This window comes from Megalops cyprinoides, chromosome 1, assembly GCF_013368585.1.
Source record: "Megalops cyprinoides isolate fMegCyp1 chromosome 1, fMegCyp1.pri, whole genome shotgun sequence".
Lineage (NCBI taxonomy): Eukaryota > Metazoa > Chordata > Actinopteri > Elopiformes > Megalopidae > Megalops > Megalops cyprinoides.
In genome coordinates, this window is record NC_050583.1 from 12117195 (window position 1) to 12135476 (window position 18282).

Below are 18282 nucleotides of genomic sequence, written 5' to 3' on the forward strand. Positions count from 1 at the left end.
TTCAAGCACATCTCACAGCCAGAGTCACTGAAGCACATCTGTATTGTATACTCTCTCTCCCTGTATGTCCCCTGTGTCTCCACTACCAGAGACTACAAGAAATCTTTATAAATATCTCATCTCATCAAAAATACTAAAATAAATCACATGACTGAATTTGCTCAACAACGCAATCATTTTTCATTATTGATTAGCACATGAACTTAATATACTTTGTCAGAATATGTAATTGCATGCCTTTTTCAGTTTACTCTGACATTTTTCCTGTAGTAGAATTTAATATACAACATATGTATTTATTAGTATTAGTAGTAGTAGTAGTAGTAGTAGCGGCAGTAGTACCAGTCATAGAAATGGTAGTATTATTACTAATTTATTTATTTATTTTCTTTATTACTATACAGGCTGATTTTTTTTCATTCTGTATACAGATTGCCTTTCTATTAAAGGTGTAAAATAGGATGTATTTACAAATGTGTGGATCAGCAGATTCTTTTTTTTAACACATCCCTACACTCAGATTGTGCAATAAGACCTTTGTAGAAACAGTGTAACAGTAGAAGACAATAGAGACAATAAAGGATCCATTGATACTGTTTTGTTTGTACGTCAAACAAATAAATAGTAAACAAATAATTTTGAAATAAAAAATATTGTTTCTCTATTTCTATTGAATTTGGCTTTTTATATCAACCTCTATATATGATACACCTCCCCTCCTATGCAAAACGAAATTCTCTCTCTTTTTGCCTTATGTATTTAAATGATGGCTGTGTCTCTTTAAGACCTCAGCAGCCCCTGAGCCCTGGAGAGTTGAGAAGAGCAGCTCATTCCAGTTCATCATCAACACAAACCATGATCCCTGCATCTCTGCTGCTGCTTCTTGCAGCTGCATCCTGTGAGTGTCTTTTCTGTAACTTTATAAACAATAGAAGTAGGATCCTGAATAACAGTGTGAGTCAGAATGAAATTAAAAACTATGTGAATGATATTTAACCCATGTGGTAATCAATTTATCTCATTTTATACAGGTGTGAAGTCTAATGTTGAACTCACCCAGCCAGGTTCCTTGACTGTAAAGCCAGGACAGTCTCTGACCATCTCCTGTAAAGTATCTGGGTATTCCCTCACTGACAGTTACTATACAGGCTGGATCCGACAGCCTGCAGGGAAAGCTCTGGAGTGGATTGGGTATATGTGGGGTGGTGGGAGCACTTATTATAAAGATTCCCTTAAGAACAAGTTCAGCATCACCAGAGACACCTCCAGCAACACAGTGTCTTTACAAGGAAGTAGCCTGCAGACTGAAGACACAGCTGTGTATTACTGTGCCCGATGGCCACAGTGATTTGAACCAACAGTAGAGCTGTACAAAAACTCAGAGACCCACACATCCACACACATAGATCCCCATACCCGCACCCCCACACTCACAAACATAGGACCCTGAAAAGAAAAATCATGCATTTCTGTGTCATTGCTTGAAACATATGAAACATAGATAATAATACATACAACAATACAATACAACACAATATTGCACCCATAAATGCCTTATGTTAGTGTATGTGCTTCAATTTTTACAGCAGGGATGGAACTAGAGTGGTTGGCCATTATGGAATATGATCGTCAGTCTCATGCCCAGTTTGTTCAGGAAATACTCACCATCTTCAGAGACAACAACAAGAGCCAGCTGTATTTGTATTTGTATGTGAATAAGCTCAAGTATTTATAAGCTCACACCAAATATTTATTAGCCATTTCAGTGTTTTCGGATCCTTTAGAAATGTAATATATTCAGTAAAGGGCTCCACAAACTTGAAATACAATATTTATTTCTCACAAATAAGAAGATTCAGACTGGGAACTTGTATGCAAAGCAGACGTACCCACATCAGTGCAGCTCTCTAAATGTCCACCAGGGGCCAATGTGATATATTTATTCAGGACAATCAAACCAGTGTCTGCTTGCAATGTGAGTTTCAGTGCATACAGTAAGACACAGAGGGAGGTGACAGGGGGAGCACACATCCTCTCAGCTCCTCCCCTCAGGGTTGGGCCATGCAAACATTCTCTCTGCTCCAGCTCCCTTAAGACCAGAGGTGCAGTCAAAGAGGTGCAGACAACCTATTTAAAAGTAGACCCGCTGAGGACTGAGGACACAGCTGTATATTAATGTGCCCAATAGATACAGTGTTTGAGAGAGCTGAAACCCAGTCAAAAATTACAGAGATTAAACCTCTCTACTATTCACATCTTTACTGACCCCATGTCACCACCACCAGAAACTAGAAAATAAAGAGAACTTTATAAATATCATAATTCAGTATTATCAATATTCATATTAAATGCCATGTGTAAGACCTATTGGTCCATATTAAAAAATAAATAAATAAATAAAACTCATTAGGCTGAAACGAGCAGGGCACGGGGCAGCAGTGTGGCATAGTAGTAAGGAGCAGGACTCATAACTCAAAGGTTGCTGGTTCAAAACCCTGCTGGGGTACTGTTATCGTACCCTTGGGCAATGTACTTAACCCAGAATCACCTCAGTAAATATACATCTGTATGAATGAATAAACCTGTAACCCTTGTAAGTTGCTCTGGATAAGAGCATCTGCTAAATGCCAATAATACAATGTTATGTAAACGGTTTGCACAACAATTCATTCAAGGAAAATTGGTTTGCAATTGCATGAACTATATGACTTACATTAGTGCTATCCTCAAAATGCAGTACCATTGTGAGAAACATTGCCAGAACAGGATTAAGTGTTATCAGACAGCACACAACCTCAAACCATTAGTGTACAGCATTACTGTACAACTCAAATGCTGCAGGTTAGTATATTTAAATGAGATATTAACATTTGCGCTCAGTCAGAGTTCAGGATTGTTGCCATTATTTTTACAGAAATCCCCAAATTTTGAGGAGTGATGGTGAAATAAAAGCTTCCCGTTCCTTTCTTTACATACTCTTCTAGATTCATTCTGAATAATAATGCAATAATCATCCATGGCAGATGGATACATGGTCATATGGATGAATAATACTTATAGCTTCAATTTCATCCAATGCTATAGCTATACCTACATCTGCGGCTGTGACTCCTGTATTCAAAGTGTATAAATCTGCCCACCCAGTGAGGAGGAGTTCATGCAAACTCTGAGCTCTTCCTTCTACATTTATCTCTATGCACTGAGAGAGGAGGGGCTGCTATTGGAAACTTACTTTAGGACTGCCATTATAGACTGCAATCATTGACTTTTACCATGACTGTAATAACCAGCCTGATTCTGATATCAGTATGTTTAACAAGTAAGTTTTTGAGGGTACTTGTTTCATTTGAGAAAATTTAAGATTTAAATAAGAGTACGACTTATCATTTTCAGCTTTAAATGGTCTCTCTTTTCACAGGTGTTAGAAGTCAAACACTGACTGAGTGTTGAACCAGCAGTTAAAAAGCCTGGAGAATCGCACAGCCTGACCTGCACAGCCTCTGGGTTCACATTCAGCAGCTATCATATGAACTGGGTCAGACAGGATCCTGGGAAAGGACTGGAATGGATTGCTTACATTAGCTCAGGCAGAAGCTACATCTACCACTCCCAGTCTGTTCAGGGAAGATTCTATTAAGGGACAATTCACCATAACCAGAGACAACAGCAAGAGACAGCTGTATTTACAGATGAACAGTCTGAGAGCTGAAGACACTGCTGTGTATTACTGTGCCAGATACTCATAGCAAGAGAAGTCAAGCATGAGCCCTGACAATAACTCTCTACAGGAAATTTTTCAGTCTTTAGGGAACTCTTTTGTGTTCCATTCAGTTAGAGCCCCATAGTGGACGAACAACTGAAGAGTGCATATTTTGTTTGTCTGATATTTACAGGACTGTCCAGCTGTTTTAGTTTAGCACTTTTAGCACTTTTCAGATCTTTTTTAAGTTTTTGGTGCTGAAAAATTACCCAAGAAAGCATGAAAGATTAGGCTGCCAAGATTTTTCCAATTTAACATAATTCTGCACCACTCAGTCTTAAGATGTCCCTGCCTCAGCACCTTTGGCAGAGACATCTGGTGGGGGAACGGACAAGCACTTTGTGTCTTTTGGTGCTGTAGCTACAGATGTTTCGACAGAGGAGACCAAAGAACAATAACTGACCCTATCCAATGTGGTCGTTCAGGGCACTATTTTATCTCTGTAAGTACAGGCCATGCAACACTTGTGTGCCACCGGCCACATTAGCATTATCACACATTAGTGTTGTGATATTGTCTGAAGGCTGCCTGCCTAGGTCAAAGGCACTAAATCCCCTCCAAAGTAATGAAGCCATTCCACATAGGTTCAGAAAAAGAGTGTTATGACATGCATGAACAACTGTGAGACATATTTGAGAATTTGGCTGATGTATTCTCAGTCATTAGATTAACAATATGTGCAAATGTGCAAAAAATAAATTCCTTTTTTATTTACACATCCCTACACACAAACTGTGTAAATGACTAATGGTTCTGCTTTAGGTAATATGAGGTGTGATATGATCTAGCCTCACATTGAAATTGACTTGTAGGGCTTAACTGACATAATTTACTTAAATTTGTTTTTGTCCAGGTAATTACAGACTGTCTTCAAACAGAAATATTTTAAACAATATGAATTACATGCCTATGCCTGATTCTTATGTCAGTACAGTGTGAGTAATGTAAACAGTTGGACAATTTGGATGTTGATATTAAACATGTAAAATTGCAAGATTGATTTTGTTGTTGTTCTTCAATAGAGGATCCATTGATAGTGTGTTGTTCTACAGTCAAGCATCCATTATGAGACAAAGTTTCATTTCTCTTTTTGTGCCTATAATAGGCTTCTTCTGCTATGCAAACTTGAACATTCTCTCTCTGCCCCCTCTGTATTTAAATAGTGGCTCTGTCTGGTTATCACCTCAGCAGCCCCTGAGCCCTGGAGAGTTGAGAAGAGCAGCTCACTCCAGTTCATCATCAACATAAAACATGTTCTCTGCATCTCTTCTGCTGTGTCTGGCAGCTGCATCCTGTGAGTGTCTGTATTTCTGTAATTATCACAGTAACAGATGAATACTGTCTAGTAGCAACTGTGGCAAGAAAATATAAAATCTGTGGATTATTTATTATATATTACAATGACACATTGCTTTTGTATTCCAGAACAGGTATGCAATGTAAATGTACTGATTCACAAATATGTGTCACAAATATGCTAATTTTTGTTATCCACAGATGTTCACTGTGTTGAACTCACCCAGCCAGGTTCTATGGTTGTAAAGCCAGGACAGTCTCTGACCATCTCCTGTAAAGTCTCTGGGTACTCAGTCACTGATAGCAGCTATGGTACAAACTGGATACGACAGCCGGCAGGGAAAGCACTGGAGTGGATTGGGTATATGTGGGGTGATGGGAGCATTTATTACAAAGATTCTCTTAAAAACAAGTTCAGCATCTCCAGAGACACCTCCAGCAGCACAGTGTCTTTGCAAGGAAGCAGCTTGCAGACTGAAGACACAGCTGTTTATTACTGTGCCCGACAGCCACAGTGATATGAACCAACAGCAGAGCTATACAAAAACTCAGAGACCCACACATCTGCACAAATACATCCCCATACCTGCACTCCCACACATACTCACTCTCACAAACATGGGACCCTGAATAGAAAAATCCAACAGAAAAAACATGCATTTCTGTGTCACTGCTTGAAACATATGAAACATACAGATAAAAACACATTTTGTTATGTATGGGTAACAAGTCATTCATAAAAATATGCATGACCCTTTGTCAAAGCCTGGGAGTGTTTTCCAACATACAGTCTATGAAGTTTGTACTTACCTAATCTAACACTGCTGCAATCGTCAGTGATCGCAGGAGCATGCAGATTGATAAGCCTGATGAGAATGGGAGAGCCTGGGTCATGGGGTGCACCTTCAGGGATGGGGAAGGGGTGGTTATTTAAGAGAGCTGTAAACTTTAAACATCCTCAGATGAAGACCATGCAATGAAATTTTGATGTAAGTACCCATAAACCACATTACAAAAAGACAGAAACAAACAAACAAGCTTCATCACTGCAATTTAACCCCCTGGAGTATTATTTTTGATAGTGCCAAAAATATAATAACATAAAGCTCAGACTGAATGACTGAATTATATATTTCTTCAGAAAATTTTGACATATAATATCTCAATTAAAATACAGTACTAGTTTAGCAAACAGAAAATATTGCAATTGGCTTAATTAGCAGGTCATATTGAACATTGAAACCTGTTTTACATTCAGTTTTTAACCAGTATGGCCTTTTGGTAGGCCAGCACAGCATCACCATAGAGTGTTGAGGTGATTTGATAAAACTGCTATTTCAGAATATTTCAAGTGTTCATTTTTAAACATGAGGGAGATCACATCTCAAATATCTGTTTCATTCAATCATGATTTTATTCATCCCAAGAGCGTCAACACACGTCATCAGAACACGCTAAGGTGCAGTTCTCATAGTGGCCAGAAGATGTCAGTGTCAGCTGGAGGACACTAAAGGACTTGCCCTTCTCCAGGAAAAAAAGACTGTGAAATTGTCTGTTGTCTGACAGAAAAATTGTCTGTGATGAAGTAGTAATTTCTCATTTGATTCTTACTTTAGAAGTGATTTCTCAAATTAATGTTTTGCGTTGTGATTGCTGTTTAAATCTGTTTTGCTGCATATATGTCCTCATCTTAATGAATTTTTAAAAATGTTTTTAAAACCCCTTTATAATAGCCACTTCAGTGTATACTGTGTGTTAAACAGGATTTAAAGCCAGATACACTGTAAAAAAAAGTCATATTTGGCCCTGTTTCTATTTTCTGACATAAAATTTGTTTACTTTAAATTCAAGTGTTTGCTTTATTTATCTTGTGTTTTTACTGTTTTTTCTTGTAGATGTTGTACTCTGGTGAATTTAAATAGCATGTTACTAGAGCTGGTCAGTCAGTGTTATGTCAGAGAATTGAAGTGATTGAAGTGCATTATTTACTGGCAAGCATCCCATGCATTCATAAGCTGTTTAATACTAACGGTTCATATTCAGTATGACTATTACGCAAATATTGTTATTTTACAGTTCTGTAGTGCACAGACACAGCTGATTTCCAATGACCCTCACTGTGCCCTCCCCTAGAGGAGGATCTAATGCAAATCCAGAGTTTTTAATGGGGCCAGAGTCAGTGTGAGAACCAGAGCAGCAGTCAGTGGGGCTCAGTCTGTACTTTAACTCAGTGCTCCTCCTTCCTATCTGCAGTTATGAAGCTCCTACCAGCCCTGCTGATGCTCACAGCACTAATGCTGTCAGGTCTCTGTCTTAGTCTTTCTTCCCTCTGTGTCTTTCTTGCTTGCTGTTCTATTTAGTATGTCAGTAAAATGACTTTTCTTTTAATTGCAGGTGTGCATAGTGAGATTGTACTGACTGAGTCTGAACCAGTGGTAAAGAGACCAGGAGAATCTCACACTTACCTGCACAGCCTCTGGGTTCACATTCAGCAGCTACTATATGGGCTGGATCAGACAGGCTCCTGGGAAGGGACTGGAGTGGTTAGGACTTCAGCTCGGCAGTACTGTGTACTACGCTGAGTCTATAAAGGGACGATTCACCATCACCAGAGATGACAGCAAGAGCCAGCTGTATTTACAGTTGAACAGCCTGAGAGCTGAAGACACTGCTGTGTATTACTGTGCCAGACACTCACAGTGAGACAGAGTGAGGGGAGAGCCACACAAAAACCTCTTGCCCTTTATCACACACATCTACTGTACAAAGCCCTGGAATGATAGATGAATAAATGCGTGAGTGAATTAATGAATACTCTCCTGTACCAATCACAACATTTAGCTTGCAGCATCACATTTATAATACAGACAATACATCAATAGAAAATCATGAAAAAAACAATAGGTTTAAGTGCTTAACACATTTCATGATAAAATTGTTAGTTTTAAAAATTTTAACAGGAATTGTGTACTTTTGTGATTATGCGCAGCATACGGCACTAACAAAGTGCTGTTCGATAAATTCGGCTCCAATAAATATTGAAATAAATGGACTAAACCCTCTTCATTTTGCACTTGGGTACAAGACAAGTGACTACATTTTTTAACAAGCCAAATACAGATTAGACAGAGTAAACAGAGTAAATATTTTGAAAGGTTATGCAAAGTTATAGTTATGTTGTAATCATTCATAATGTCAGAAGTCTTAAATCACTTTCAAAATAATTATTTTCACTCTGGAGAGCCATTAAAGATAAACAAAAGTCATTGCTACACTGCAGTTATTGCACTGACCAGAAGATGTAAGTCTTCTGACAAGCATTACAGCACCAATAGGGATCAATGCATGATCTTCTCACTGACACAATTTTTGCCCACAACAAAATATACTGAATTAAATGATGCATCTACCGATTTCATAATGAGGAGCAAGGCAATTCTGTTGTGCCTGTGGATGAGGTAAATACTTCATTTTGCAAAGTTGTAAACTATGCAAGTTGCTCTGGCAAAGCAAATGAAATTTAATACAACATGCTTACACTATTTTTCTCTCAAGGTTTTATTCCAAATCATTTATGAATAACTTCAATATATGAAACTAACTCAGAATATATTCCTATATTTTCCAGTATTCAGTTAAGTGGACCACATTTTGCTCAGTTATGCATGGGAAATACAACCATGGGAAATGGTTTATTTATATTAATATATTTGTATTAGAGTGCAAAGATACTCCTTACTAAATTTAATGGGTTACACTATTGCGTTGGGTTTGTACAATAAACATTGTTCAATAGCAGCTGTGCTCTTCTGTTCATTCCTGAACTCTTCTAAATGTGATCTCCAGTGACCCCCACTGTGTCAGTAGTGCAAAGCTACTCCTTACTTTGAGAATTTAATGCCATGTAAAGTATTGTTTTGGATGGGGTTACACCATTACATTGGTTTTGTTCCATAAACATTGTTCAATAGCAGCTGTGCTCTTTCTGTTCATTCCTACACTCTTCTAAATGTGATCTCCAGTGACCCCCACTGTGCCCTCCCCTAGAGGAGGATCCAATGCAAACCTCTCAGAGCTTTTAATGGAGCCAGAGTCAGTGTGAGAACCAGAGCAGCAGTCAGTGGGACTCAGTCTGAACTTTAACTTAGTGCTCCTCCTTCTCATCTGCAGTTATGAAGCTTTTACCAGCCCTGCTGTCACTCACAGCACTCACACTATCAGGTGTTTTATCTCTCTTCTTTCTATCTTTTTTACTTTCTTTCTTGCTTTCTGTTAACCACATATTTTACCTTTTCTTTTAATTACAGGTGTTCAGAGTGAGATTGTACTGACTGAGTCTGAACCAGTGGTAAAGAGACCAGGAGAATCTCACACACTGACCTGTACAGCCTCTGGGTTCTCATTCAGCAGCTACTGGATGGGCTGGAACAGACAGGCTCCTGGGAAGGGACTGGAGTGGTTAGGACTTCGGCACGGCAGTACTGTGTACTACTCCCAGTCTATAAAGGGACGATTCACCATCACCAGAGACGACAGCAAGAGCCAGGTGTATTTACAGATGAACAGTCTGAGAGCTGAAGACACTGCTGTGTATTACTGTGCCAAAGACACACGGTGAGAGAAGTCAAGCCTGAGCCCGTACAAAAACTCTCCACAGGACCCACATCAGTCTTTAGGGAATTAAGTACATTTAATGGCCCTTTCAGTTACAGCCTGACAGTGGATAAACAACTAAACAGTGAACATAATAGTATGTTGTTTTTCTTTGCTCTATTACAAGAAAGAGAGTTTGAGTATCACTTCCTCTGTCTGATTCAAATACTCGCAGATTGGTGGTTGTGTAAAATTGGATATTTGGACAGTTAAATTAATATATTTCAAACACACATAAATGATAAAAAGCTAAAAACAGAAAAAAAAATCAAAGAGAACAGTAAAGAAATAAAGTGTGAAAAGGCTCTTTAGGAGTCATTAAAAACACTGTTGAAACATCATATGCATGTATATAGCATATTAAGTATTTTGTTATTCAACAGCTGAACTGTTTCTGTCCAACTGAGCTGAGTCAGCACTTCAGTTCTGTGCATCATTGAACTGCAGATAGAAACTATAAAACTGCAGTCATAACCATTTCAACAGTGCTAGCTTCATGAGTACCAGCTCCCTCAGCCCTCAGTCTCCTCATCGTATGGGCTGAACCCTCTATCTATTAAACACCCTGAGGATGCTAATCCTGCCTTTATTCATACTGCACTGATGTCACTTCCTGTTCCTTCAAGTAATTCCACTTTAAGCTCACTGCGTATGTGTTCTGTTTTATCAATAGAGAAATATCAGTGTTTGTGTCTGTTCCTGCTTAGCAGAGTATAACTGCAGCTTGAAATCATTTACTTGGTGTTTACTTCCTGTGACAAATACAGAAAATTGCTAATCTACATCCAATGCAAACCTCCCAGAGCTTTTAATGGAGCCAGTGTCAGTGGGAGAACCAGAGCAGCAGTCAGTGGTACTCAGTCTGTACTTTAACTCAGTGATCCTCCTTCTCACCTGCCGTTATGAAGCTCCTACCAGCCATGCTGATACTCACAGCACTTACTTTATCAGGTCTCTTTCTCTGATATTCTGTCCTCTAATTCCTTTGTCTACACCAATTGTATTTAAAATGTACATCTCTGAGCATGTTCATTTCTTTAACAGGTGTTCACCCAGAAATTATATTGGCTGAGTCTGAACCAGTAGTTAAAAAGCCTGAAGAATCCAGTATAGTAACTTGCACAGCATCTGGGTTCACAATCAGCAGCTACCTCATGTCCTGGATTAGACAAGCTCCTGGGAAAGGACTGAAGTGGATTGCAACAATTGATGTTACATCTGTCTACTACTCCGAATCTATCAAAGGGAGATTCACCATTTCTAGAAACAACAGCAGGAACCAGCTGTATTTGCAGATGAACAGCCTGAGAGCTGAAGACACTGCTGTGTATTACTGTGCCAGATACTCACAGTGAGAGAGTGAGGGGAGAGCCACACAAAAACCTCTTGCCCTTTATCACACACAACTACTGTATAAAGCCCTGGAATGATAGATGAATAAATGCGTGAGTGAATTAATGAATACTCTCCTGTACCAACCATAACATTTAGCTTGCAGCATCACATTTATAATACAGACAATACATCAATAGAAAATCATGAAAAAAACAATAGGTTTAAGTGCTTAACACATTTCATGATAAAATTGTTAGTTTTAAAAATTTTAACAGGAATTGTGTACTTTTGTGATTATGCGCAGCATACGGCACTAACAAAGTGCTGTTCGATAAATTCGGCTCCAATAAATATTGAAATAAATGGACTAAACCCTCTTCATTTTGCACTTGGGTACAAGACAAGTGACTACATTTTTTAACAAGCCAAATACAGATTAGACAGAGTAAACAGAGTAAATATTTTGAAAGGTTATGCAAAGTTATAGTTATGTTGTAATCATTCATAATGTCAGAAGTCTTAAATCACTTTCAAAATAATTATTTTCACTCTGGAGAGCCATTAAAGATAAACAAAAGTCATTGCTACACTGCAGTTATTGCACTGACCAGAAGATGTAAGTCTTCTGACAAGCATTACAGCACCAATAGGGATCAATGCATGGTCTTCTCACTGACACAATTTTTGCCCACAACAAAATATACTGAATTAAATGATGCATCTACCGATTTCATAATGAGGAGCAAGGCAATTCTGTTGTGCCTGTGGATGAGGTAAATACTTCATTTTGCAAAGTTGTAAACTATGCAAGTTGCTCTGGCAAAGCAAATGAAATTTAATACAACATGCTTACACTATTTTTCTCTCAAGGTTTTATTCCAAATCATTTATGAATAACTTCAATATATGAAACTAACTCAGAATATATTCCTATATTTTCCAGTATTCAGTTAAGTGGACCACATTTTGCTCAGTTATGCATGGGAAATACAACCATGGGAAATGGTTTATTTATATTAATATATTTGTATTAGAGTGCAAAGATACTCCTTACTAAATTTAATGGGTTACACTATTGCGTTGGGTTTGTACAATAAACATTGTTCAATAGCAGCTGTGCTCTTCTGTTCATTCCTGAACTCTTCTAAATGTGATCTCCAGTGACCCCCACTGTGCCCTCCCCTAGAGGAGGATCCAATGCAAACCTCTCAGAGCTTTTAATGGAGCCAGAGTCAGTGTGAGAACCAGAGCAGCAGTCAGTGGGACTCAGTCTGAACTTTAACTTAGTGCTCCTCCTTCTCATCTGCAGTTATGAAGCTTTTACCAGCCCTGCTGTCACTCACAGCACTCACACTATCAGGTCAATTTCTTTATCTCTCTTCTCTCTACCTTTCTTGCTTGCTAGCTGTTCACCATATATTGTATGTAAAAACTGACTTTTCTTTTAATTTCAGGTGTTCAGAGTGAGATTGTACTGACTGAGTCTGAACCAGTGGTAAAGAGACCAGGAGACTCTCACACACTGACCTGTACGGGTTCTGGGTTCACATTCAGCAGCTACTATATGGGCTGGATCAGACAGGCTCCTGGGAAGGGACTGGAGTGGTTAGGACTTCGGCGCGGCAGTAATGTGTACTACTCTGAGTCTATAAAGGGACGATTCACCATTACCAGAGACGACAGCAAGAGCCAGGTGTATTTACAGATGAACAGCCTGAAAGCTGAAGACACTGCTGTTTATTACTGTGCTAGAGACTCACAGCGAGAGAAGTCAAGCCTGAGCCCGTACAAAAACTCTCCACAAGACCCACATCAGTCTTTAGGGAATTAAGTACATTTAATGGCCCTTTCAGTTACAGCCTGACAGTGGATAAACAACTAAACAGTGAACATAATAGTATGTTGTTTTTCTTTGCTCTATTACAAGAAAGAGAGTTTGAGTATCACTTCCTCTGTCTGATTCAAATACTCACAAATTGGTGGTTGTGTAAAATTGGATATTTGGACAGTTAAATTAATATAGTTCAACACACCTAAATGATAAAAAGCTAGAAACAGAAAAAAAATCAAAGAGAACAGTAAAGAAATAAAGTGTGAAAAGGCTCTTTAGGAGTCATTAAAAACACTGTTGAAACATCATATGCATGTATATAGCATATTAAGTATTTTGTTATTCAACAGCTGAACTTCAGTTGTGCTGAACAACAAAAATTATTTATAGTAAAGGACATAGTCTTGCTAAAATCCCCCAATGATTGGCATAGTTTCACAATGTTTCTTTCCCTGATGTCCATTTATAACTGCCTGTTCTCCAATATGAAAAATGAGATGCGGCCTTATTTAAATAGTGTCTGACTGCCTATGTCCTCAGCAGCCTGTGAGCCCTCAAGAGTTGAAAAGAGCTCACTTCAGTTGGTCTATCAACACAAGCAATGTTCCCTGCATCTCTGTTATTGCTGTTGCTGCTGGAAGCTGCATCCTTTGAGTGCCAATGTTGTACAATCAATTGCTCTTTAAATTAAATTTTAGTTTTTCATTCCTCATATTATAACTCAACTCCTCTCTTTCTTTACCCTTAGCTGTACAGTCTCAGATTGTTCTCACACAGTCTGAGTCGGCTGTGGCTGCACCAGGAGGATCCCTCAAATTAAAATGTGCCTGCAGTGGGGTATTCCCTGACTGACAACAGCTTTGTGATGGTTTTTTGTCCCAGGGACTCTGAGACAATATGTCATTTTTAGGTCATCTGGTAACACATAAGAATTTTGTCCACTTCAAAATTATTTATAATGTCATACCTTGTGTTTTATTAAGTATTCTTCAGCAGACTATATTGTAAAACATGGCATATCAGCATTTGAATACTAGACAGTAAAAACAAGTATTAAGTTACACAGCGCAAAATGGACACAAACTTATAAAAACCACGTAGGCATTCATTCTCATAAAATATCCTAAATCTGTCAGTACTGCTACCTGATCTAAAATGAAGCTGTATGTCGAGTATACCCGGGCCTTCATTTCCATCCATGTGAGGGCACACTGAATTTGTCAAGCTTTTCTCAGTCCTGCAGTGCATCCCCCTGAGACTTAAACAAATTCAGTTCGCTGTATTTCCTATAAAGGCCACTGAGAATTCTTCACTCGACAGAAGACCATCACCTGTAAAACAGAGGGGAATCTGTATGTGACAATGGGAGTTTTGACAGTATTAAGCATTTTACTGGGAACATTTTCATGTGAGTATAGATGTTGTATTCATATTACTGTTACAGTCATGGATGACATTTTCAATAATTATTTTGCTATATTTTCTATTCAGCTATTTTTTCCTAAATTGGCAAAGGTGAAATAAATGCTTTTAATAAATGCATGAATTAAAATTCTAACAAATATGTTTATGTGTCTTTATCCACAGTTGTTCATTGTGTTGAACTCACCCAGCCAGCTTCTGTGGTTGTAAAACCAGGACAGTCTCTGACCATCTCCTGTAAAGTCTCTGGGTATTCCCTGACTGATAGCGGCTACTGTACAGAATGGATACGACAGCCTGCGGGGAAAGCCCTGGAGTGGATTGGAGAGATCTGTGGCAGTGGCAGCACTTATTACAAAGATTCTCTTAAGAACAAGTTCACCATCTCCAGAGACACCTCCAGCAGCACAGTGTCTTTGCAAGGCAGTAGCCTGCAGACTGGAGACACAGCTGTGTATTATTGTGCCCGAAACACACAGCGAGGGAAAGTCATTTGAAAGCAATACAAAAAGTGCTTCACACTTCATTGATCACGCTCAACATGTTTATCTGGGATGCACACTGCCATGTACTGAAACATTGTGAGGGTTGATATTAAAATATTAAATGCTATTAAATACTAGTAAGTACTGAGTTTAAATAATGTATCATTTATTAGTCCCCAATAAGCATTGAATGTATGATTTACACATGCATTTGATACCTCCAGGCATACAAAAATGCTTATGGGTCTTGAATAAGCTTATAGGACTCCCATTAAATAGTATGAAATAGCATGATTATCCCATCATCTTAACAGTGGGTACTATGCCCTTTATACAGAGAACCTGTTGACTCCAGAATAATTTCTCCTTATAAGAACTTATAAGGACCATAAAATATGGCAAATATTACTCATATGGGAAGACCTGCTGAAATAGTGAATGTACTGACTCTATGTAGCTGTGTGGAGCAGAGGAGATGGAAGATAGGAGAGATGGGGAGAGAGTAATGCTGCTGAGTGTAGAAGGTGTAACTGCAGGAGGGAAATGTAGGAGTGGTGGAATGGATTTGAGACTGTTATTCAGCTAGTCTTAATGAAGTTGATCAATCATAAGAACTGAAGCAGTAATCTACATCTATTGTAATAACCAGACCGTGGGAAGGGGGGTGGGGTCCATCAGGCCAGTTATGTGAAGTGAACGTGGTCCACCTTCACGATTAGGATGGATAGCAGGATTAAGCTGGAGCGATCACAAAAACAAAGCCATAAGAAAGAGCCAGACCAGCTGAGGGAGAATGGAGCGCGTTGTTGGGGAAGGTGTCCCCATCAGGCAGGGTAAGCAGGTATTCACTCACGGTGACAGAGTGTGACGCCAGGGAACAGAGTGTGCTGTGGCGTAAAGAGACTTCCCTGTTGGTAGGAATTATGCAGCTAAATTGGTATAGCAGTGACAGCTGTATCCTTGGAGAAAGAAAAGGTCAGAGGACAGTGGCAATGGACACTTGAATTCATTTTCTTATTTGGTGCAGGCCAGACCACCATCTGTAACTCTGTAACTATAACTCATTTTTGTGTTTGTCTGTGTGAGCAGGGAACGATTACCTGCCTCGTGCCTCTCCTGGCAATTAGAGGAGGGTGGGCATCACTCTGCTGCTGTTGAGGGTCTGGACCTCAGAGGGGAGCAAACAAAGCCTACAGTAATCATGTGCAGTGCTATTCAGCTAAGCTTTGTACATGTGCCTTAGCCTGTGGTGGGGGATCATGAAGGAGAGTGAAGTGTGCTGTGCCCCTATTGTTACGCTTATCTTAAAGGGGGGATCTCAGAGCAGGCAGAGCATGAGTATCAGCCTTCTATTTGTCATCTTTAACTGATGAAATGATAATAGAGTGGCCTTTTTAAACCTCTCTGTCCAGAATCTTGTGAGCTGGGTCAGAGTAACCTGGAAAATGGGAGGGGAGGGGGGGGGGGGCGTTTGCAGTGACATTTGTATGTCACTGTTGCACATACGAATGGTCTCCTTATTTCATTTGTCTTCCTGCCTATGCCATCAAACCCTTGCAGCTAATTCTGAACTGAGCTGCATGACTTGTCTACAACCTCCCTAAATATAGAAAAGTGATACCTTTCCTCATCATACTTCACTGGCTTCCACATATTACTCATATCAAGTTGAACCAGTCAGCAGATGTGCCTCCTCTGTTTAAACAATGTGTATACTGTATGAACTGGGTCAGAAAGGCTCCTGGGAAGGGACTGGAGTGGATTGCATTCATTCACACTGGTAATAGTCCATACTACACTGTCTGTTAAAGGAAGATTCATTACATCCAGAGATGAGTCCAACTGCAAGATGTACCTACAAATGAACAGTCTGAGAGCTGAAGACATTGCAGTGTATTACTGTGCCAGAGACTCACAGTGACAGGAGAGACTGCAGCGCTGTATAAAAACTATTCAAGCACATCTCACACCCAGAGTCACTGAAGCAAATCTGAAATGTACACTCTCTCTCTGCATGTCTCCTGTGGCACCACAGAAACTATGAGGGATCAGTATCTTACAAATGAACATTATCAACATTAACAAATAATGTAAAGTAAAAGGAAAATGTAAAACAATCATAGGCATGAACCTGATTAACCAAAAAAACAATTAACTGAAAAATTATGGATGTGCAGTAAAGTAATTTTCTGTGAACAAACATTTATCACATCAAATCTTGCAAGATTTTCAGCTTTTTTGGAATGTTTTACACCAAAAAATGTTGACCTTATTTAAATTATTCACCAAGAATTAGTTTACATCCTATGCAGTTTTCACATCTGCCAAAGGCCTCAAGTGAATCAAAGACACTCAGTTCACTTGAGCCCTTTGATTCAAGTCTCTGAGGGCTGTTTGAAGGCTACTTCATAATGTGAAATATGATTAAAACTCAGGCTTTCTACATAGAGTGAAACATACATTTACACTTACATGAATGCGTTCTCTGATTGTGAATCCTGAAGCCAACGATTTATTGACCATCTTAATCCATTCCCAGTCTATAGCGATGGGTTTGATTCAGTAAAAGGCCTACTACACTTAAAACATATTATTCATTTGTCACAGACCTGCAGATTCTGACAGGGAGCTTTGGCAAAGCAGACTTACCGACATCAGAACAGCTCTCTAAATGCCCACCAGGAGGCAGTGTTGTGTATTTATTAGAGAGACTGAAAGCAGTTTCCAATTGCTGTATGAGTTTCAGCAACCGGACTGTGAATTTAAGCATGAATGGTGATATCATAACGACTTCATCAGAGGGCCAGGTAAAGAGACCTGGAGAATCTGTCACTCTTTCCTGCTCAGTGACTGGCTTCCAGATAAAAAGTTACTGGATTCACTGCATTCTGTGAGCTCCAGGAAAAGGACTGGAGTGGCCTCGGCATTTAAATGGTGGCAGCACTCATCATGGGTTCCCATCTTTACCATGTTCTCAGTGTACCTAACTGTATAAATATTGAATAGCATCTTAGTTTTTTGATGATATGGTGTCAGGGATGCTCAGGCAGGGACTCAGGCGCAGACAGGAAGGCACGATGAACAAGGCGAGTTTAATGAATCCAAATCGAAATCCGAAAACAAGGTCAGAACAGGCAAAGTCAAAAAAACCAGGGAAATCACGGTGAACAAAACCAAAAAACAGATCCAAAAACGAGGTCAGAGAAACAGGCAAAAATTCAACAAGACCAGGCAAGCAAAACAGGACAAGCAGCTTGTAGCACAACAGAAGAACTGAGACAAACGAGCAAAGAACACTCAACAAACAGGGAACATATGGGGCGAGTCTGATGAGGGAATGAGATACAGGTGTGCAGGTAGGCGGGTGATGAAGCACAGGTGGGCGGAGACAGGGCGGAGAACAGGGCAGGGCTGGAACACAGGGGAAAACAGTAAACAAGAGCACATGGACTGCGAAAACAAAGCCACCTAAGAAGCCGCCGTACTGACATATGGAAACG

General features: G+C 39.4%; 1 protein-coding gene and 1 gene segment (V, D, J or C); both read left to right on the top strand.

The window, feature by feature from the left end:
- The first annotated feature begins 855 nt into the window (after positions 1 to 855).
- The window catches only part of LOC118791307, a 123780-nt gene continuing 106353 nt past the window's right edge, over positions 856 to 18282 (top strand). The window contains exons 1-2 of the mRNA XM_036548621.1: positions 856 to 898; positions 1032 to 1344. Of these exons, the coding sequence (XP_036404514.1) occupies positions 856 to 898; positions 1032 to 1344 (356 nt within the window). The remainder of the gene's footprint in view (positions 899 to 1031; positions 1345 to 18282) is intronic.
- On the top strand, positions 5012 to 5574 carry LOC118783631. The segment is given in 2 exon segments: positions 5012 to 5054; positions 5258 to 5574. Coding segments are annotated over 2 exon segments (360 nt in total).